This window comes from Penicillium lagena (genome assembly GCF_028827675.1).
Source record: "Penicillium lagena strain IBT 129212 chromosome Unknown utg000005l_segment0_segment0, whole genome shotgun sequence".
Classification (NCBI taxonomy): Eukaryota; Fungi; Ascomycota; class Eurotiomycetes; order Eurotiales; family Aspergillaceae; genus Penicillium; species Penicillium lagena.
The window spans coordinates 2,223,805-2,244,325 of record NW_026623226.1 but is presented as its reverse complement, the minus strand read 5'-3'; the positions used below and the strand labels follow the sequence as shown (position 1 = coordinate 2,244,325).

Sequence of the window (20,521 nt, the reverse complement as noted above, 5' to 3'; positions counted from 1 at the left end):
AGTGTGCACAGGCCTAGATCGTATAGGGCGCTTTGACCTGTCCAGGCAGTCCGTGACAGTCTACATACACTCTACCTCTAATGAGCCTAAATTGGTCTTCTGACTGCTTGGATATTAGTGCCACTGGCATAAGCTAGACCCCCAACCGGGGTATTTCTTCACGGCAACTCCGCAACACGTGTTGCAGATTCAGACCCCATAGTGGAGTGCAGCTGGGCTTGCTATGGAGGCTTCAATTCTTCAAGTTTATTACATTGCTCAGATAATCATGGCTACGTATGGTATACGAAGTATGCACAAACTATAAACAAAAGGCACACAAAAAATCAAAAGGAGAAAAACAGTATTTGCACGAGTGGAATCATTCGTTCGCCATGGACCAACGCGTCTAGAGACATGAAACCAAGTGAGACATTATCAGAAAAAGAAAACAAGTTTTAATGGCTCTTGAGCGGACAGATAGGATATATCCCAGCTCTACTCCTCGTCTTCTTCGTCTTCCTCGGCAACCTATGAGAGCGAATAGTTAGTCTTGAGTTTTCATAGGGTCTAGAAAGAGTGACTTACGCCTTCGTGGAAGTTCTGGCCGTCAGTGGTCTCGTTGATGACACCGGCGCGGATACACCAGTCACCGAAGCGCTCGGGAATCTCGCCATCGGTGTTGCGCTCAAGGGCATAGCGCTTAAGAAGACCCTTCATGATATCAAGGATCTCATCCTCCTTGATCGAGGAGCGGTACAACTTGTTCAGGCGCTGGCCGTGGTAGCCACCACCCAAGTACATGTTGTAAGCACCGAAGGCCTTTCCAACGAAGGCGGCCTCGGCCAACCAAGGACGAGCGCAGCCGTTGGGGCAACCGGTCATACGCATGACAATGCTTTCACGGGCCAGACCGACCTCCTCGAGTGTCGACTCAAGTTTGGAAATGAGGACAGGCAAGTAGCGCTCGGACTCGGCCATGGCCAGACCGCAGGTCGGGAAAGCAACACAGGCGGAGGAAGACAAACGCATGCCGGAGAAGGAGGTGTTGTCCAGCTTGTGCTTAGCCATGACCCCCTTAACGACCGGCAGATCCTCGTCGGCGATGTTGGACAGGATCAAGTGCTGGTTACCAGTAAGACGGAACTCGCCCTTGTTCAGCGCCGCCACCTCACGGAGACCAGTGCGCATGGTGAATTCGGCAGTGTCCTCGACACGGCCGTTCTCGATGAAGAAGGTGAAGTGGTTGAGACCCTTCTCATCCTTCTGCCATCCGAAGGTGTCGACGTTCGAGGTAAACTTGAACGGACGGGGCTCGGCGAAGCGCATTCCCTCGGGAAGGAGCTCTTCGACCTTGCCGCGGAAGACATCAACACCCATGTCGTCGATGGTGTACTTCAGACGAGCATGCTTGCGGTTCTTCCGGTCACCAAAATCACGCTGGACAAGCATGATCTTCTCGCAGGCTATGTGAACTGTATCGGCCGGGAAGTATCCAAACATGCGACCAGTCTGGGGGTACGTCTTCTTGTTATTGTGCGTAGAGCCCATACCACCACCGGCCAAAACGTTGAATCCTTCCAGATGTCCATCGGCACCCTTGATGGCGATCAAGCCAATGTCGTGGGCGTAGACATCAGTGTCGTTGTGGGGTGGGATGGCAATGGTGATCTTGAACTTCCGAGGAAGATAAGTGGGACCATAGAGGGGCTCAGAGTCGACAACGGCATCTCCAGCCACAAGGACCTTCTTGTCATCTTCATCTTTCAGCCAAATCTCATGGTAGGCAGTGGTCGAGGGAAGAAGGTGATCGCTGATCTTCTGAGAAACAGCGTAAGTCTCACGGTGGAAGTCGGACAGCTCCGGAAGAGAACTGCACATGACGTTACGGTTCACATCACCACAGGCAGCGATGGTAGTCATCAGAGCCTTGTTGATAGCACGCATCGCGCCACGGAGATTGCGCTTAATGACACCGTGGAACTGGAATGTTTGCCGGGTCGTGAGCTTCATCGTCTCGTTACCATGCGAACTGGCGATGGCATCCATTTGCAGCCACTGCTGAGGAGTAGCAACACCACCAGCGAGACGGCAACGGATCATGAAGCTGTATGCCGGCTCGAGACCTTGAGCCTTGCGCTCATCACGAACATCACGGTCATCCTGCATGTAGGTGCCGTGGAACTTGGTCAGCTGCTGGTCACTGGCGGAGATAGCACCAGTGGTCTCGTCCAGAAGGCCCTCGGCGATGGTACCACGCAGGAAGTTGGACTGGATCTTCATGTCTTCGTTGGTGAGCGGCGCCGGCTCCTCCGGCAGACCTTCAACCTTGTCCACACCCAGCGCCTTCCACACGAGCGGCTCCCACTCAGCATATCCGGTCTGGTAAGCATCGGGATCCTGGTCATCACCGAGGCCAATGTCTGCAAGCTTGCGACCACCGAGGAAAGCAATTCTAGCATCAAGGTCCTTAGCAGGCTTGTTGTAGTAAATCCTGTCTTGTTTGCGGGGCCAGTAGTGCTTATCACCCAGACCGAACACAGAGTAATTAATGGATGACAGATCGAGATCACCAGAGTTCTTGATGACTTCCCAAAGACCACGGCCGTTCACAGGGAATTCACCCTGACCAGCAGTACTAGTGATGAAGACGACATTCTCCTCAGTCGGCAAATCTTCAACAGGGTACTCATCCATGGCCATGACCATAGTCTTCAGGCCGCGAGTGCGGCCGCGGTTACCCAGACGCTTGGCCAGATTCTCCGCGTTGCCATTGTCGGAGGCGAAAAGAATAGTAAGAGGAGCACCGAAGAGTCCCTCCAAGAGTTTTTCGTACGAATCCTTCGCGTGGCGCTTCTGCAGGGCGCGAACCTCGGTACCATAAGACTCGGAGAGCACGGCTGAGTATTTAGGTTGGCGGTTCATCAGCTGGGTGAGCTGGTTGTCTCGGCGAAGGAACTCCTCCAGCTCGCGCTTGATGCGTTCGGAGTCAAGAGCGAACTTCGGCTCATCCTTCTCCTCATTAGCAGGATTCCAGCGGTACAAGGGCCAGTAACCGAGATCGACAGCCTTCTTGGTTTCTTGAAGGACAGTGAGAGCAGAGTCATCCTCCTGGTGGTATGGAAGATAGGCGACAACGACCGAAGGTCCCTTGAACTGCTCGGCTTCGGCCATGGCCTGGAGAACCTGAGTGTACGAGCTGTACACCGCAACAGAGGCAACGTAAGCATTACCGAAGTTCATGGCGTAGAGGCCAATGTCCTTCTTCCGGCGCGTGGGATCGGCAGCAGTGCGCTCGGAGTAGGGCTGCGAGTCGATTACCAACATGTTGACGTTGGCACCAGAGGCGAGCACATGATGAACACCGGAGTTACCAAGGTCATACGCCCAGGCGTCGGAACCAATCAACCACTCGGATTCATCAAAGAAAAGCTTCTTTGACTCCAGGAGCTGGCGGGACAGCTTGGAACCATCATTGGAGAGGCGCGCAATAACATCAGGAGCCAGCTTATTGGCCTTGGAGGCATCCCGGGCGTTCAGAGCCCAGCGGGACAGCCAAGTCTTGGGAATATCAGTGGCAAAAGTGTTGGACTTGGACGCTTCCTCAACCTCCCGGATGAATCTCTCACGATGCTCCATGCGAGCCAGCAGCGAACCAAACCCATACTCAGGGCTGGCAGCAATGGTCGACGAGACGCCGGCATTCTTAGATCCAAGTTGGTTCGCAATGTAGAGGCGCTCCCCGAAAAGCTGGTTCAGAATCTTCAAATACGCATTCTCAATGCGGGGCTGCTCAAGCGCGCTCTGGACAGCAGGAGCCGTGGAGCTCCCAACCTCGAGGTTCTGGATGGGGCTGGCAGAGCTCAGATTCTGCAGAATGCCACGGAGAGCCTGGACAGCGGTGGAAGGCTCGACAAATCCCAGACGGTAACCGACAACCTTGAGATTCTGACCGCGAACGGACGAGGGGGTCAGGCTGGACAGCAGATCCATGAAAGACGGACCCCATTTGGTGGTCTTGCGGACCTGCTCCAGAACGGCAATCTTCTCAATCGAGGTGGGGATGGAGTTGGCAATTTGTCCTCCAACCCACGGACGGTACAGGCGCGCAGTGATGAGACCAATGCTTGCGAGTTCACTGTTTTCCTCGGCCTTGGAAAGGGCGTCAACGAAGACACCGGTGGAGCCGAACACAAAAACGGCCGACTTGGCTTCAGCAGGGCCGGTGTATTCAATGGCACTGTAGTTGCGTCCGACTTCCCGGTCCAGAGCCCGCCAAATCTGGGAAGCCCATGCGAAGATATCGGCCGCATTGACTGACCGAGTACTGGAGCCATCGATCGTCGTGGCCGTCGAGCTAGCAGTTTCACTTCCGGCACTGCTGTCTCGCCGGGAAGAGCCAACAGACGAATTTTCGACGCTGATAGATGGGGTTTGGGCTTGAGAGGGCACCGCCAGCGTAGTCGATGCCTCGCCCTGTCCTGCAGGCGAAGGTTCCACGTCATCGGAAGAGACGGTGGCCACACGACCAGAGTCGGCATACAAAGTCCGGGAGCCAGTGGAAGAGTGAGAAGCAGCGCTTCCACTGAAGTTAAGCAGCACCTTCTTCACAACATCGATGTTCTCGGCCGAGATGGCGGGATCGTTGGCGGAATTGGCCGGATCAAAGAAGTGAATCACACCCTTTCCGGACTTCAGAGCCAGGGCATGAGCGGTGATGGCGATATCCTGAGCCTCTTGAATGGTCTCCGAATGCAAAAATGTAAAGCCACACTGGCGGATCGAGCTGATCACCGAGTAGTCGGGGAATGGTGAGGACTCCAGGGCGACGTGGATGACAACGGGGAAGTTGGCCAGGCGGTACAAGTGAGGAACGGAGGTGATCAGGATCGACGAGCCGGTGACCACGGAGACGGTCTCGCCATTCTGGAGGGGATGGAAGGCCGACAAAAGAGGGTCTTCATTGGAGCGCACGGCTTGCACTTCTGGGATTCTTCTTGAGCGAATGGCAGTGGCCTTGTTGGTCTTCAAGGCCTTCAGCGACTTGGAGAACAGCGAGTCGGCATGAAGCGAGGGTTGCACCGACAGAACGAGATCGCTCGTCAGGTAGGCAATTCTCGCCACTGATGAGAGGGTCGGGCAATTAGCAATTGTTATACCGGAGACACCGCGGCTATTTACCTGCTTCACCCGCACTGGAGACGGATGCCATGGTGGGGGGATTGCTGGCTGCGAAGCTCACAGCACCGGATGGAGTGGGAAAGTATCGCAATGACTGCTTCACGGGCGCAAGCAGTTCTCGCAGTACCAAAATCCCAAGGGTGACGATGAAAGCACAATGATTCTCCGCCAAAAAGTCCAGTGGTTTTTTTCTGCTCCGGTAGCCATACTCATCATGATCGGCCCCTCGCTCATTGGCCCACGAGCACGACATCAGTGCAAACAGCGATGCAAACACCCGGTGCGGGGGATCAGGTGACTCGGCCGCGAGCACGTCAGTTCTGGGCTTAGTAATCGTGGATAGCGGAAGAGTAGTTACGAACTATAGAATTTTCTAGTCTCAAGGAGCGTACAGGCAGAGATATCTTCCCTCTCCTATTTGGCTAAAGGCGTTCCAACCAACACACCTTCCTTCGTGAGCGCGTACTCCTCACGGCTGCCAAGCACTCGGTTCGACATCCAAGTCACCACTTTCTCACAGCGAGGATCGACATGGATCGTCCACAAATGCGCCGAATAAAGCAGACAAGCATAGAAGGCCAGGATAGAGATCCAAAATGATACAAACCCACCCCGTGCTAGCCATGCGGGATTTCCATTCTCATCCACTGGGTGCAAACCCTGCATCATGAAGTCATGCCGGTAGACCATCCAAGTCAAAACCGTCCGGATCAGGGTGTTGTGAAGCAGATATACTGGGAACGAGATACGGCCCAGGAAGTTCATCACAGGATGAGCGAGAACGTGTCTCGCATCGGGAGAAAAGAACACTCCGTACATGACCACGGTCGTTCCCGCAGACACCACATAGCGATTGATTTCGCCCCCAGCGGGAACGACCATGCTCGCGGCCCAGACAAGTGCTCGGCTCCATGGCATCCAGTCCGTGTTTTCTTCCGGAATTGAACAGAGAAGTAAACCAAAGACGACGATGAGCGCTGAAACGGCCCGGGGCATGACGGAAGTGGCACGAGGCCCAAAGTCAGCATTCAGCTCGGCAAGGAGCATACCTGCGTAGACATTTGTTTCCACAAGAGCTATTTAATAGTGTAAGTGACTGGGAGTATATTCATCTGCCGGAAACTCACATAGTCCAACGGCCCAAGAAAACAGGTAAAGGAAAATGACGATCCCTTTTGTATATCGTGGTCGAGCGAATGTCGTTGCGAGCAGCGTTAGATAAACCATCATTGAGCCCTGCAGAAAGAACGGAATCGTCCAGTAGGTGCCGTCATATGGAGACTGGCCGTTATGCCAGAATAAAGTCAGGTTCCGAAGCAATTTGTCGACAGCTGCCCCGAAGGTGGGCCCTGGAGCACAAGACACCCGTTGGATCCAAGCCGAGTCGACAACCCTTGCGATTCGATGTCCATTCAACTGACAGACAAGCCAGGATAATAGTATAGCAGCATTTGTAGGTACTATTAGCCTGCCAATTCGACCAAATGTATTGCGCGATAGATTTGTGAGGACCCCCTCCGTATCTCCCTCCCGAGTCTGCTTAATGGCCCTGAACGAATTCACATAGCCAGTAATTATAAAGAAGAGCGCAAGAGCGGGTCGGCCGGCGACCACGAGTCGAAAAAATGGATATTGGAAAAGTGACGCTGTGCCCTTGTCATTCATAGCTGGTGAATTCAGCCAATTTGCAAAGCATGAGCAAACATGGTAGGTCACGACCATTAGAGCTGCGATCCCGCGGAGTCCCTAGAGTTCAAATAAGTCCAGAGACCAAATTTGGGGAAGTAGACCAAAATCACTTACATCGACCCAATTGTCAGCTCGCTTTTTGGAAGCCATCTTTCAAAACGACGCGAGATTGGGGAATAAAGTGTCCCAACAGTCGCGAGCCGCACTTAAGTGCAGCATGTAGTTACGTCCCAATGGGTTTGGTGTGCGAAACAAATAACTAAGTACAAATAAGCCTAGCTGGAGTCGACTTCCGAATGCAAGCGTATAGCATGGTGCTCCGTTTCACCACTCAAATGCCGAGCTCCGGGTGCAGTAATTCGGGTACGAAATAAGATATTGTTCCGGGATGGACTCATACTGTCGTTGTGATGATACAATTGCCCAGCCAAACAACCTGAAACACCAGTAGAAATATAATAAGCATTAGATTAAGTCTCAAATTATGTTGTTCTTCTGGCCATCAAGTGCCTAACGGTTTCTTACTCCTTGCCTCCAGTTATCAACTTACTGGGTTGGTTGCGGAAGGCTGTGGAACATACTGTGACAGTTTCGAGAAGCTTAAATGCTCTGATTGATCACAATCTTGGTAAATTGGTGCTCAAACTGCAGGTTTAGTCTCGTGGCGTCCATCTCTTCCGCCTTAGAGCCACTTTCGGTAAACATTCCAACGAGTGGAAGTCAACATTCCAACGGCTGAAAGCATTCCTCTTCTTTTCCAAATCTCTCTCTCTCTCTCTCGAGATCAAAGACACAAATAATAGCAATGCGTCGTCTCGGATTCGAAATACACCAAAATCAATTTGGTACATCAATACTCTTCTGCACGTTTTCAATTTCCGCACATCTCTTTGTCAACCTCATCCTCACAGACAGGCACTTCGACCTCCTCATGCATGTTCCAGTATTCGTTCCACTCGGTCAGCATACTGAGCTATTGCCGCAGCCCGCAAAGTGGACAATATGGTCGCTGGACTGCTAGAGCTCCCCGACAGCGTTGTATGAAGGATAGGCATTCATAGCCGACTGGTTCATACGGTGGTGTTCCCGCATGCGCATCCATGCATCGTTCTCAGAAAAGACCCAATTCTGAGGGATGTATAGCGGGTTAATCCATGGATTCAGTAGCCGCATGAGAAAGTTCCTCATCTTCATGTCTCATGAGTCTTTAGAGGTGACAAGATTGATATCCTCGAAGTCGTATGTAGCAGGCGTACGGTAGCCCGAGACTCCACCTCCCGGCCCATTGATCATTGTATCGCGAAGGATGTTGCGCGCCATATTCTCTCTAGATAAGACGTGGGCGTGGATGCTAAGGGACATATTCATAACGATGATGCTTCCCTCCATCCATCTGATCCATTCGGCGCCAGGGCATGGATTGAAAGCCTCTCTGAGGATAGAGATCTTGTTCTAATAGACCGGTTCGCCATTGGGCAAATTGTAACCCGCCATGTTCGCCCACGTAAACTATTAGCCATGCAGTTCGACAAAGGTCATTCAATTTCCAAGATCATGTTCTTGATGTGTGAGAATCCTAGAATCCGATGTATGCCAGTGCTTCCAGTCACGATAACAGTGTCATTGCTTTTCTAAACCAGCAAGGAACGCCAAAGCACCAGCGCTTTAAAGCATAATGCCAATGACCGTGAGATCGTTAAAGGGATGGATGGGTCGAAAACTGTCAAAATAGTGGAATGTGTACTCCACGTTCATGGATTAGGCTATGACAGCCATGCAAAGGATCGATTGCAGGTTGGCGATCCAAGAGACTGGAACTCAATATGAATGCAGAATAGAAAGGAATAACAAAGGGAAAGGTATGCAGATCGATGACAGAGCTAGTATTAATGTTCTTTGCATTCCACCCACCTCCTTCCGCATTCGGCCACATGATGATCCCTAGACAGCACGTCAAGTCTGTAGAGGAAAATCCCATGTTCGCTGCAATAGTAATTCTTGTGACTGTTTTCGGTCAGTCCAGCTGTATTGCTAAAACTATTGCTGTTAAGTCATGTGGCCGGGTGTTTTGTTTGTATGCATTAGCAGTGCCTTGATACGAAGGCGGATGTTTGAATCCGGAGATGAATTCCGGGGTATATTTCATGGCGCCCCTTTCCTATATAGGCGGATTATGGCAGTCTTCATAAACTTCAATCATCCTATGTTCTTGGCAGCCCACAATCACCAACCCAGGGTGGTGTAACAAATCACCGTCTCGAACACTGTTGTGTTCATCTGATGACTTGATCATTCATGCACTGCCGACTTTGTCGCCGATATTCAGCCATAATGTATCTCACCAGGGTGACAGGCAGATTCCGCATCTTGATGGTGTCGGCCCTTCTGCTTTTCACTTTCTGGCACCTGTCGTCATGGCGAGCGGAACCATACGCCTTCTCGATTGGGTCGCTGCATCACGCACCCGCTTACAACCTGAGCGGACATACGGAGTTTTGGCGCCAGTTCCAGCCTCTATTGGAAGAACATGAACCCAAGTGCGATCCGCCTCGACGAATTGGCAATGCCCAGACAGCCGGCTACAAGACCAAGGACCCTGACCCTCGACCGGACATGTTGAAGATGCCGACTCATGACGTCTTGAGAATGATGAAAGCACACTCTGACTTTGTGGAGGCCATAAACGCAAACCCGCCGAGTTTGTCTTATGTTCCCGGATCGAGGGGTCTGGTATGTACCGCCGGAGGTCCATATCTACCAGTTTTAGTTATTTCGCTGCGGATGTTGCGTCGCACCGGCTCAAAACTGCCCGTTGAAGTCTTTTTGGCAAACCGCGACGAATATGAGGAGCATATATGCGAGAAGGTGCTACCCTCATTAAATGCGAAATGCATCATTCTCTCGGAAGTCCTGGACACATCGTTAAGCTCCAGGCCAATTGAGAAATATCAGTTCAAGCCATTCGCAATGCTCTTTTCTTCATTCGAGGAGATCCTTTTCTTGGACGCTGATGCATTTCCTCTCGCCAAACCGGAGTCGTTATTCGAGCGCGAACCCTTCCACTCAAAGGGAATGCTCACTTGGCCTGATTTCTGGGCTTCCTCTGCCTCGCCCTTATACTACCGCATTGCCTCACAGGAGATTCCTGCAATGGATCTGCGACAATCGACCGAGTCCGGCGAGGTTCTCATTTCAAAGAGAACTCATCTCAAGACCCTGCTGCTCAGCACATACTATAATTACTGGGGACCGACACATTACTATCGACTCTTCTCCCAGGGAACAGCTGGAGAAGGCGACAAAGAAACATTCCTCGCTGCCGCAACAGCGCTAGGAGAGCCGTTCTACCAGGTCAGCGAGCGCATATGTGCCATCGGCCACCGCACTGAGGGAGGTCTAGCTGGGTCGGCAATGGTTCAATTCAACCCCATCGAAGACTACAAGTTGACGCAGAAAGGAATCTGGCGCGCGGCGGGAGACAATGGAGTGAAGCAGCCACGTCCGTTTTTCATTCATGCGAATTTCCCCAAGTTCAATCCGGCAACGGTGTTCTCGAAGCAAGCTGTCAACCCTGCATTCAATGATGACGGGAGCTATACGCGGGCATGGACGATCCCGGACTTTGTGATCAATGAATTTGGGCGAGACGTTGAGAAGGAATTCTGGGCTGAAATTCTGTGGACAGGATGTACACTGGAAAACAAGTTCAAAAGCTGGAAAAATCAGACCGCGGTTTGCCAGGATGTGAAGAAATATTGGACCGCTGTGTTTGGACAGGAGGATCCGAGGGGTGTGTGATGCCCGTATAGTTGCTAGCGAATTTAATCTCTCTGATAGTTCTCTCTCGTTCAATTCACACCTGTGCTATCGTAGTAGTCTCGGGCTCGGCATTTCATTTCTCGACGCCCCCAATTTTAGCGTACCAAACCAACTCGCATCCCCGCTCGATAGACCTGCCCCGAACAACAACTCGGCACGGCTCGCTTTCCTTCCCCGTGGGGAGACTGCGTCATAGCGTCGCAGCTGCGAGGCCCGAGCACGCCTTGCATGCGTACTATCCCGTTAGATGGAGTGCAACCGATCTTCAATACTAGTAAGTATTCGGTTCGTGTTGATGCTGGTCCTCCACCATCGCGAGTCTCTCCGGGGTGACCCACCAACCCCGCAATGTCGGATACTTCGTGTTGGCGAGAGGTTGAAGCGGCAGAGATTGGACGTCATTCAATTGACGACGATCTAGACTATGAGGTCAGTCGCGGGGACAAGGCTGCAATTGTTCCAATAACTGGAGCTATGTCTTCTCATACTTTGACAGTCTTCTACTAGTGAGCCTCTATGATGTTTATGGGGATTCTTTGCCCGACGTGAAAAGATGAGTGAGCTTGGAGTAAAGGCCGCCATCTCATATAGTGTTTGTCTTTGATCGTCGTCAATGATAACATATCTCCTGGTCCCTTCTGGTGCACTCGTGGCCTTGAAAGATGTCAAATTCCTGTCGCAGAGGGTGATTTATGAATAAAATTTCATAGTCAAATCATCACCTAGCATATTGTCAAACATATGATGAGATCAATGTCACGCCGCAGAGTACTCGCAATGAGAATGTGGTTTGGAGTCCTGGCGTGCAATATACCAGCCCCCTTGTCTATAGAGGATCCGCGGGGAGCGAGGCAGGTCACTCCGCGGCACCACCGGAGCTGAGTCGTTATCTTTAACCAGAATACACTTGTACTAGTATATAGGAGGAGAAGATGTCCAGGGTTGGCAATTAAAACTACAGGCTTTCCTTCCAGGCTTTGTGGTCACGCATGTCCTTCAGTGTGTCCACTCATCACATATACTATCCCGGATACACAACTGGCAGATCCATCATCTGTTAAATGTAAAACAGCCATTCATGTCCCCGAGAGAGACGAGTAGGGCCAGAACCGCGAGCAAGGAAGGAAATCAACTGAAAGAAAAAGAATATACATAACGCGGATTGAACAGGAAACAAGAACGCCCAGCATCCTCTCAAGGAATCAAACGCAATTGAGTACTGAAAGATCTAGAGACACGCTGTTCATCGGAGCAAAGGGAAAAAAATGAAGACAAAAGCATGTACAACCCAAGACATGATGGGATCTCATGGACGATATAAGAAAATGCAGCATGGGAACTATTAGCAGGCGCATCCGTCGTTGTTGGTCGTTTCCTTGGGGTTGATGTTCACATCGATCACTGCAGTTAGGAAAAAAAATCAGCGTGTGAGAATAGGATATCGGTTCAGGTTGGCCTACTTGTGCTTTCGCCCCGGTTCGCCTCGCCTTCCATTCCAGGCAGAGCCTGGGCTATCCTCCGGAACAATTGCTTGACGTTGTGTCCAACCTTGGCGCTAGTTTCGATGAACATCAGACCGTTCTTCTTGGCCTCCTCCTCACCCTGTGCCGTGGTGACCTCCCGTTTATCGTTCAGATCGGTCTTGTTGCCCACCAGCACGATGATCACGTCGTTGCCACGCTCCCCACGCACGTCGTCGATCCATTTCCGGGTGTTTTGAAACGACTTGGCGTTGGAGATATCATACACCACAACGGCGACGCTCGAGTCGCGGATGTAGGAAGGGATCAGCGAGCGGAAGCGTTCCTGGCCGGCGGTATCCCAGAGTTGGAGGCGAACGGTCCGGTCCTCCAGGTACATGGTCTGCCATCGTCAGTCCTGATTGCAGATGCCGCGGTTCAGATAGCCATCAATCACCTTGGACAAAAAGTCGATGCCAATAGTTGCCTGATATGTGTTGTCGAACGAGTCGTACATGAATCGCGTAATCAACGAGGTTTTGCCAACTGCAGGAGGAGGTCAGGGGTGCCCAATTCTCGAAGCCCATTGTACCTACCGCTCTGTTCGCCCAAAAACACCAACCTAAAACGATCAGTCTTCAATTTCTCATTCCGCCCCCTCCTAAAGATGGGACCACGTACTTGAATTTCTTCAGCGGGTTCGAGTACGACCCGACGCCCGAGGAGGCCATGGCGGGAGAAGATGAGGAGATGCAATCAGGACAGAGATCGAGGATAAAAAAAAAAGCGAACAAGCAGGCTCGGAGCAGACAAGGCAACAACGGAGTGGTGAGAGTTGTTGGCCTCTTGCGTCTGGGGAAAGAGGGCCACCGCCCGGACAGGTTGGTTAATCCGGTCCGACCACGGGAAGCCACCACCTGGACCTTTCCCTGCTTCAAACACACTGGATTGGATCATCGACGCTCCCACTCCTTGATCTTCCGCCATTCCTCGAGGTCGCCATGGTTCTCGCTTACCCAGCTGGTGGCGCCACCATGGCCTTGGTCGTGGTTGGCCTGTGTACGTTGGGATTCGCTCTCCCGACCAACGCGTTCGTGACAGCTAATGGCAATGCCGGACTCTAGACATGCTCTTCCACGGAGAGGGTGAAGCATTCAATGTATGCCCCAACACGCAGCTAGCGACGACGCACGATACTGACAATCCTAGGTCGGCCGCTTCCTCGAGGAGGTTTCCCCCTATGCCTGGGCCAACATCGGCATTGCCATGTGCATCGGGTGCTCTGTGATAGGAGCCGCATGGTGCGAACCCATTCTCACCCTCAAATCCCCCGTTCATTCTGACCATCCTGCCTTGTTCTAGGGGTATCTTCCTTACCGGATCGTCCATCGTCGGCGGCGGCGTCAAAGCACCGCGCATCCGCACCAAGAACCTGATCTCGATTATCTTCTGCGAAGTTGTGGCCATCTACGGTGTGATCATGGCGATCGTGTTCTCCACGAAACTCAACGCCCTGTCAGAAGAGGCCCTCCACACCACCAGCAATTACTATACCGGCTACGCACTCTTCTGGGGCGGCATCACCGTCGGCATGTGCAATCTGATCTGCGGTATCTCCGTCGGCATCAATGGCAGCGGTGCTGCGTTGGCCGATGCGGCCGACCCGAGCCTGTAGGTTTTTTTTTTTTTTTTTTTGGTTTCTGTGGCCCTTTTGTGCTGGACTGACATTGTCCCTCGCCGCAGGTTCGTCAAAATCCTTGTCATTGAGATCTTTAGTTCTGTGCTCGGGCTGTTCGGTCTGATTGTTGGCCTCTTGGTAGCCCAACGGGCGCAGAGTTTCGGCGCTGCTTAACTGGCTGGCTGCATTGAGGGCGGTGATATGGTTCTGTCGGAGGACAGTATCGGGGATGTTTTCGTTGGCACCTTCGTGTTCATGACTTTTCTCATTATATGTATTGGCATTGCGGCGTCTGGAATGTAGAGCAGTCCGGAATTGTGATGATTGGCTGGATGTACAGTAGCAACTAGGTTAGGGCAACCCGAATGGCAACCGTGGTTTTGCTTCCTGGATGGCTCAACGTGGCCGAGAATCCCCGCGTTGCTCCACTGGCCACTGGGTCCGGGGGAAGAGAATAGGCATGTCCAAGTCTGATCGAGGCTAGCCGATGCACGGGCTAGTCCAGCCACTGAACCCCGTTTGGCACCATGACGTCGCACCGCGGGCAGGGGTAACTTAATAACAAATATATAAGGTGACCCAGCGCCTCCCGGGAAATCCACGTCCCCGCAAAATCGCGCATTTCTGGCCTGTCCCTCTGTTGCAAACAACCACCATGGATGCCCGACTCAAGCCTGCGATTCTGGTCGTGTCCGACACCGCCGCTCTCAACCCGGCCTCCGACAAGACCGTCGATGCCCTGGCTCCGATCCTGGCCGGCGAGGGCAAGTGGGAGGCCCCCACCGTCAAGATCGTCCGCGACGACGTCCTCGATATCCAGCGCGCCGTCTGCGACTGGACCGATGGCTCGGATTGGGTCAACCTGGTCCTGCTCACCGGCGGCACCGGCTTCGCTGTCAAAGATAACACGCCCGAGGTGAGCAACTACCCGTAGTGTTGTGTCGTAACACTCGTGCTGATCAACTCCAGGCTGTATCACCGCTCATCCACCGTCCGGCGCCTGGTCTAGTGTATGTATCCACGGCATGATGGGTTGCTTGGTCGAACGGCCCTAATGGTATTTCTAGTCATGGCATGCTGGATGCCTCACTCAAAGTCACTCCTTGTGAGTCGGACACGCTGTTTGCCCCCTGCGCTATGTCACTAACCAACCCTGCGCAGTTGCAATGATGTCGCGACCCGTCGCCGGTGTCCGTGACAAGTCCCTGATAATCACCTTGCCAGGCTCCCCCAAAGGGGCCAAGGAGAACCTCGAGGCGGTGGTCAAGCTTCTGCCGCACGCCTGTATCCAAGCCGCAGGCGCCAATTCGAGGCTCCTACATGCCGGCGGCATGAAGAAACTAGAGGCCGAGGCTGGTGTGAGGGCTGCGGCAGCCACCGCACCGAGCACCAAGAGCCACTCCCACGACAACCACCACCACCACCATCATCACAGCCATGGCCACAACCATGGCCACAACCATAACCATGGACATGTTGTCCCCAAGGCGCACACGTCGCCCGCGGACCGCCCGCAATCAAACGACCCGGGGGCTGGTCCTACCCGGCGATACCGCACCTCGCCGTACCCGATGCTTTCGGTGGATGAGGCGCTGGAGAAGATCAGCCAGCACACCCCAGACCCAATGGTGGTTGATGCCCCCGTAGACACCACCTTGGTGGGATCGGTGGCTGCGGAGGATGTCTATGCCGCAGAACAGGTCCCCGCGTATCATGCCAGCATTGTGGATGGATACGCCGTCATTGCCCCCGCGTCAGGCGGAAATACCAAGGGAGTGTTCCCCGTGGCCTCGATCACTCATGCAAATGATAGCGGGAACCTGCAGCCGCTGGAGCCAGGCACGATCGCGAGAATCACCACGGGCGCTCCTCTGCCTCCGAATGCCAATGCCGTCGTCATGGTCGAAGACACCGAATTGGCTTCGACCACTCCCGACGGCAAAGAAGAAGCCACCGTGGAAATTCTCGCCGAAGACATCAAGCCCGGTGAAAATGTCCGTGATCCCGGTAGCGACGTGTCAATGGGGAGCAAGATTATCTCGCGCGGAGATCTGATTACCCCCGTCGGCGGAGAGATTGGCCTGCTGGCTGCGACGGGCACCAAATCCATCAAGGTCTTCCGCAAGCCCCGCGTCGGCGTCCTCAGCACGGGTGATGAGCTCGTTGAGCACACCGACTCCCGCACTTTGACCGGCGGCCAGATCCGCGACTCCAACCGTCCATCTCTGCTCTCTTGCCTGGCCTCCTGGGGATTCCCGACAGTCGACCTAGGCATCGCGCGCGACACTCCAGCCAGCGAGCTGGAGCACGCCCTCCGCGACGCCCTGCGGGGAGTCGGGCGGGCCTCAGACAGCGTCGACATCATCGTCACGACGGGCGGCGTATCGATGGGCGAGCTGGATCTCCTCAAGCCCACGATCGAACGCACCCTCGGCGGAACCATCCACTTCGGCCGCGTATCCATGAAACCCGGCAAACCAACCACTTTTGCAACAGTGCCCTTCAAAGCAGCCACGGACAAATCGGGCTCCGTCTCCTCCCAGCAAGAACGCCAATCGAAACTTATCTTCTCTCTCCCCGGCAACCCAGCCTCCGCGCTGGTAACCCTCAACCTCTTCGTGCTGCCCTCCCTGCACAAACTAATGGGCATGGGGGTGGGTGCGGACGTGAGCGAAAACAGATCTGTGAAAATATCTAAGCCCGCCATTCCCCAGTCCCTTGGCCTGCCCCTCGTCGCCGTCGTGCTGACCCACCACTTCCCGCTCGATCCCAAGCGCACGGAGTACCACCGCGCCGTGGTGACGGCGTCCCGCTGCGATGGAAGGCTGTACGCCACCAGCACGGGTGTCAAGGGCGTCGGACAGCGCAGCTCGCGGGTTGGGAGTCTCGCCAGTGCGAATGCACTGGTTGTTCTGCGTGCTGGTCGCGGCGTTGCTATCAAGGGGGAGATCATTGAGGCGCTCCTTATGGGGCCTGTTCATGCTGGTGAGGTAAGAGTTAAGGCTTAGGCCTTGAATACTCTTACTTCATTCTTGACTTGCTTTCTCTCTCTCTCTCTTTTTCGGTTGTGCTTTATGGGTTATGACTTCGACTTCAAGCGATGATATACACTGATACTCTCGGGGCTGGGCCCCACTGCCTTGTCTTTTTCTGTTCGGGTTTTGTTTTGTTTCTTTCTTTCCTTTTGTCTTGGTTTGGCTAGGCTACTTGATCAACAGACTGTGATCGCCACTAAAATGACTAGATGGGCTAAAAATGGCAAGCTAGAAATGCTGGACTTCTTAGATAGGGACCAATATAAATCTCCTATTCTCCAACCACATCCATGCATTGTACAGTACTCTATCATCTTTATTCTTTATCCGAGACAAAACAAAACTGTCCAAAGAAAACCTCTATCAAAAGCAAACAAACCCCGAGGCCCTAAGAAAACACATCATATTCTCCCTCATCTATCCCTTAGAATACTTCCAGCCCACCTTCTTCTCCGCTCGAAAAGCCCTCAAGGTCCCCTCCCTCCCGGGCTTCCTTGCAAGCTCAATGACAAAAAACCTCACAAAATCCGCTAGCGTCCAGTAACTACTATGCGCGCTCAACATATTCAGATACTGGATATTGAGCGGCCCTCCGCCGCCCGAGAGGTAGAAGTCAATCTGGCCGTTATCGTTCAGCAGAAGCATGCGCTTCTCGGCAATTTCTTCGCGGGTGAAGTCATGCGTTTCGAGCTCGACGTTCGAGGGGAGTTTGGAGATTGCTGCGGGGCGGGTTGCTCCTGTGATAGTGGTGGAGGTTGGGAGGGAGGGGATGAATGCTGAGGATGAATTGGGACTCCATCGGAAGACGCTGCTGAGGGATTGCCAGAATGTGGAGGTCGAGCTGGGGATTGCGGCTGTTTTGAGGCTGTTCGAAAGGTCGGTATCTACCGCTGCGTTCACGCGGTAGGCGATTGCTAAGATGGGTGAGGTGTTAGCACATGTATATACCTAGAGAACGAGAAGGGGGCGTACGGTCTGTTGTGTGCATGATGTTGTAAAGATTGTCCACAGCCAGACAGCCGTACTTGTCAGCATCACCCGCCACGCCGCGCAGACGATCCTCGCCTTCGCTGCCTGGTTTGTCTCGGCCTTTTCGTGGGAGAAGACTCGCTGGATGAATCGTTAGAAAACATATCTTGATAAGTGCAGGTCTGTGTGCGCCTTACCTTTATTCAGCAAAAGAAAAAATCCGACAGGGCTTCCACAGAGGAAGAGATGTCTCGTATCAAACTCGAAGATATCGTGATGCAATGGTGTCGTGGAAAAGTCGAACTGGGGTACGTGTGTCGGCTGGTGGCTCAGAATGTCGAGTGCCATGACACTCCCAAGCGAATGGGCCAGAAGATGCACGCGGCCATGTTCCCGAAAATGAGGGTTATTCTTGCACCAGAGACGATACACGCGGTTGGCTTCTCGAACGACTGCCTTTATCATCTTGGGTTTGTGGTGTGAGAGATAGTAAGGGATATCAAGCATCACATCGCTGATGAGAGCGCGCACAGCGGGGAGTGTTTGGGGCGTAATATCCGCGAGGGAGAACTGGTTCGGCAGGTCCTCCGAAGTAGGAGAGTCAATATTGGCTTCTTCCAAGGAGAGCGTTGACCGCCAGTTCACGGGGAGGACCATGATCCCGCCGTGATCCTGGCGGACATGAGGCCAGACAGGCTCGTTGTTCAGTTCCATGTTGACCTCGCGACGGAACGCGTTAATCGCGTGAGTGAAGTGATAGCTTTCCATTCGTTCGGAGAGCTTTTGCCCGATGCCATGAATGACGAGGACGAGATCTGTCGGTTGCGGGCGCAGCTCCTCCATTCGGCAACCGTAGCAGATTTGTTGACCCGGCGCTGCAGCCGAGTCTCGTGATTGCGTGCGTCGAATGTAGTGCCTCACATCGATGGGGTTGGGCTTGGATGGATGCAGCTTGTCCCATAGTTTGCGACTGAAGCCCCGAACCACGGGGATGCCGATTTGTCGACCCTTCCGAATCGCGCTGAGCGGGCGTCGTCCCCTTGAGACGGACGGAAGTAAACTGGGTCTCAAGATTTGGGCATTCTTTGCATCCACATAGATCGCACTGGAGTTGACATAGGGCTTGATTGCCTCCAAGTGCGCAGCTGTTCCGCCGGCCGCTTGGTTATTTTCGAATGTCATATGATGGACGGCTTCCTCAGAATCAACGCTTTGTTGGCCTTGGGCGGTTTCAGGCCGACTAAGGGAGTCGTCTTTCGAGAACAATCGGTGTACGATTTTCATCTCTGCAGCAGCACCGTTCTCCATGCAACTGTTCAGTTCGTCCTGCCATGTTTCAGTCCATGGCTTTAAGTAGTTATATCCTTCCTCGAGCTTGTTCGCCAGATCGGTCTCCACGGGCAACATGGTGTTCCTGTAGAACCATGTAGCGCGAAGCACGCTTGAGATGTCGTGAAGGGGACTCCAGTAAATGGGTTTCATCTGTTAACTTGTTAGAGAAAAAAGGGCATATGGACATAACATGAACATACCTTCAAGTTTGGAAGCTCGACCAAGTGGAGCCGAGAGACGCCCACCGGAATCATCAATTGAGGAGCCGTCGACTCAGTTCCATCTCTCGAAGAATTTTGAGCCATTTCATCTGGACCAAGGCTTGCTCTCAGCCCCGAGGGCTTTGAAGCGAGTCGATGAGCGGCACTGCTTCTAGGGATTTCTCCTTGGCCCTCGTCCCGTAACGAGAGCGATTCAACCGACCGACCGAGAGGACTGTGGCTCCGCTGGGAAATGGGAGCCCTTGCGAACGGCGAACCGCTGATACTGGCATCCCGAGAATGTGTGGCGTGAATACTTGGCCCACGCTCTTCTCCATCGTCGGTCCCGTCCATCTCTGGCGTGAAGCTGTTTCTCTTTTTGGCAGGAGTGGAGTCCTTCATGGAGGAGGATCGGTCCCGTTTGCGCTGAGAAGCGAAGCTGTCCAGGTCGGGTTCTCGCGAGTCATCACCCGCACGAGTTTTTGGATTGCTCGTATCGCGCTCGAGTCGACTTCTCAGGGATTGGCCCTCTGGGAAGGAAGTTGGCGTGTTCACGGAATTCCCTCGACTCCCCATCAAACCGGAGTCCAGAAAGTGCTCCCTCCCAGGCACAGCAATGCCCGTGCGCGCATCCTTTGCGGTCTGGGGCCGAGAGTTCGGCGAGCCAGCACCTCTCGTCTGGCGAAGCTCTTGCCAAGCTGCCTCGAGGGCGATGTTATCCCTAGCCGCGAAGGGCTGAGGCGGCGCGCGCTCATTGTTCGTCGCTAGACCCGTTGCTGAGGGCAAGGGAGCCAGCGGATCATCGATCGGAAGCGATGATACATAGAAGAAGTGCGCACGTACATCTGGCGGTGCTGGCAGGGAATGCAGCGGGGAGAGCTCGTCCTCCTCGTCTGCCAGCAGGCAGGTCGGGCCGTAGGTGTGGATCGGACCCGCCATGGCGGAGACGATCGGTCTTAAGCTCTTTAATTTTGTTGAACGTGTATTGTCTGGATGTTGCTGCTGCTGTTGTTGTTATTGGTGATCTAGACGGGACTGATGGAGACGGGCATTGCGGTGGAGCCGCGGTCACTGATCAGGGCCAGGCAACCAACAATTCGGCAGAGTCAGGGTGGCTGGGCGGTGCATCAGATGGCAGAGCTGCGAGTGTGAAGGGAATGATTACCCATGTAATGTAAC

At 53.5% G+C, this 20,521-nt stretch overlaps 7 protein-coding genes across 7 annotated transcripts; 3 read left to right on the top strand and 4 right to left on the bottom strand.

Annotated features, from left to right (window-relative positions):
- Positions 1–477: 477 nt before the first annotated feature.
- Positions 478–5,191, bottom strand: N7510_007626 (sulfite reductase (NADPH) subunit beta; the record flags this gene model as incomplete). Its single annotated transcript, XM_056979551.1, has 3 exons — positions 478–510; positions 568–5,102; positions 5,161–5,191. 3 exons carry the CDS (start codon positions 5,189–5,191, stop codon positions 478–480), a joined length of 4,599 nt encoding a protein of 1,532 aa, XP_056832594.1.
- Positions 5,192–5,574: 383 nt separating this feature from the next.
- N7510_007625 (uncharacterized protein) lies at positions 5,575–6,207 on the bottom strand (the record flags this gene model as incomplete). The annotated part of the gene is made up of 1 exon (XM_056979550.1): positions 5,575–6,207. The coding sequence occupies one exon, from the start codon at positions 6,205–6,207 to the stop codon at positions 5,575–5,577; it is 633 nt and encodes a 210-aa protein (XP_056832593.1).
- A 2,973-nt stretch (positions 6,208–9,180) lies between these two features.
- N7510_007624 (alpha-mannosyltransferase) lies at positions 9,181–10,647 on the top strand (the record flags this gene model as incomplete). The annotated part of the gene is made up of 1 exon (XM_056979549.1): positions 9,181–10,647. The coding sequence occupies one exon, from the start codon at positions 9,181–9,183 to the stop codon at positions 10,645–10,647; it is 1,467 nt and encodes a 488-aa protein (XP_056832592.1).
- A 1,363-nt stretch (positions 10,648–12,010) lies between these two features.
- N7510_007623 (Rab family GTPase YPT6) lies at positions 12,011–12,859 on the bottom strand (the record flags this gene model as incomplete). The annotated part of the gene is made up of 5 exons (XM_056979548.1): positions 12,011–12,069; positions 12,129–12,531; positions 12,586–12,674; positions 12,725–12,750; positions 12,810–12,859. The coding sequence occupies 5 exons, from the start codon at positions 12,857–12,859 to the stop codon at positions 12,011–12,013; spliced, it is 627 nt and encodes a 208-aa protein (XP_056832591.1).
- A 270-nt stretch (positions 12,860–13,129) lies between these two features.
- Positions 13,130–13,980, top strand: N7510_007622 (H(+)-transporting V0 sector ATPase subunit c''; the record flags this gene model as incomplete). Its single annotated transcript, XM_056979547.1, has 5 exons — positions 13,130–13,187; positions 13,253–13,287; positions 13,338–13,429; positions 13,491–13,799; positions 13,872–13,980. 5 exons carry the CDS (start codon positions 13,130–13,132, stop codon positions 13,978–13,980), a joined length of 603 nt encoding a protein of 200 aa, XP_056832590.1.
- Positions 13,981–14,461: 481 nt separating this feature from the next.
- Positions 14,462–16,814, top strand: N7510_007621 (bifunctional molybdopterin adenylyltransferase MobB/molybdopterin molybdotransferase MoeA family protein; the record flags this gene model as incomplete). Its single annotated transcript, XM_056979546.1, has 4 exons — positions 14,462–14,722; positions 14,776–14,816; positions 14,874–14,911; positions 14,968–16,814. The coding sequence occupies 4 exons, from the start codon at positions 14,462–14,464 to the stop codon at positions 16,812–16,814; spliced, it is 2,187 nt and encodes a 728-aa protein (XP_056832589.1).
- Positions 16,815–17,258: 444 nt separating this feature from the next.
- N7510_007620 (DDHD family phospholipase) lies at positions 17,259–20,281 on the bottom strand (the record flags this gene model as incomplete). Its single annotated transcript, XM_056979545.1, has 4 exons — positions 17,259–17,755; positions 17,814–17,951; positions 18,008–19,292; positions 19,343–20,281. The coding sequence occupies 4 exons, from the start codon at positions 20,279–20,281 to the stop codon at positions 17,259–17,261; spliced, it is 2,859 nt and encodes a 952-aa protein (XP_056832588.1).
- Positions 20,282–20,521: the final 240 nt, after the last annotated feature.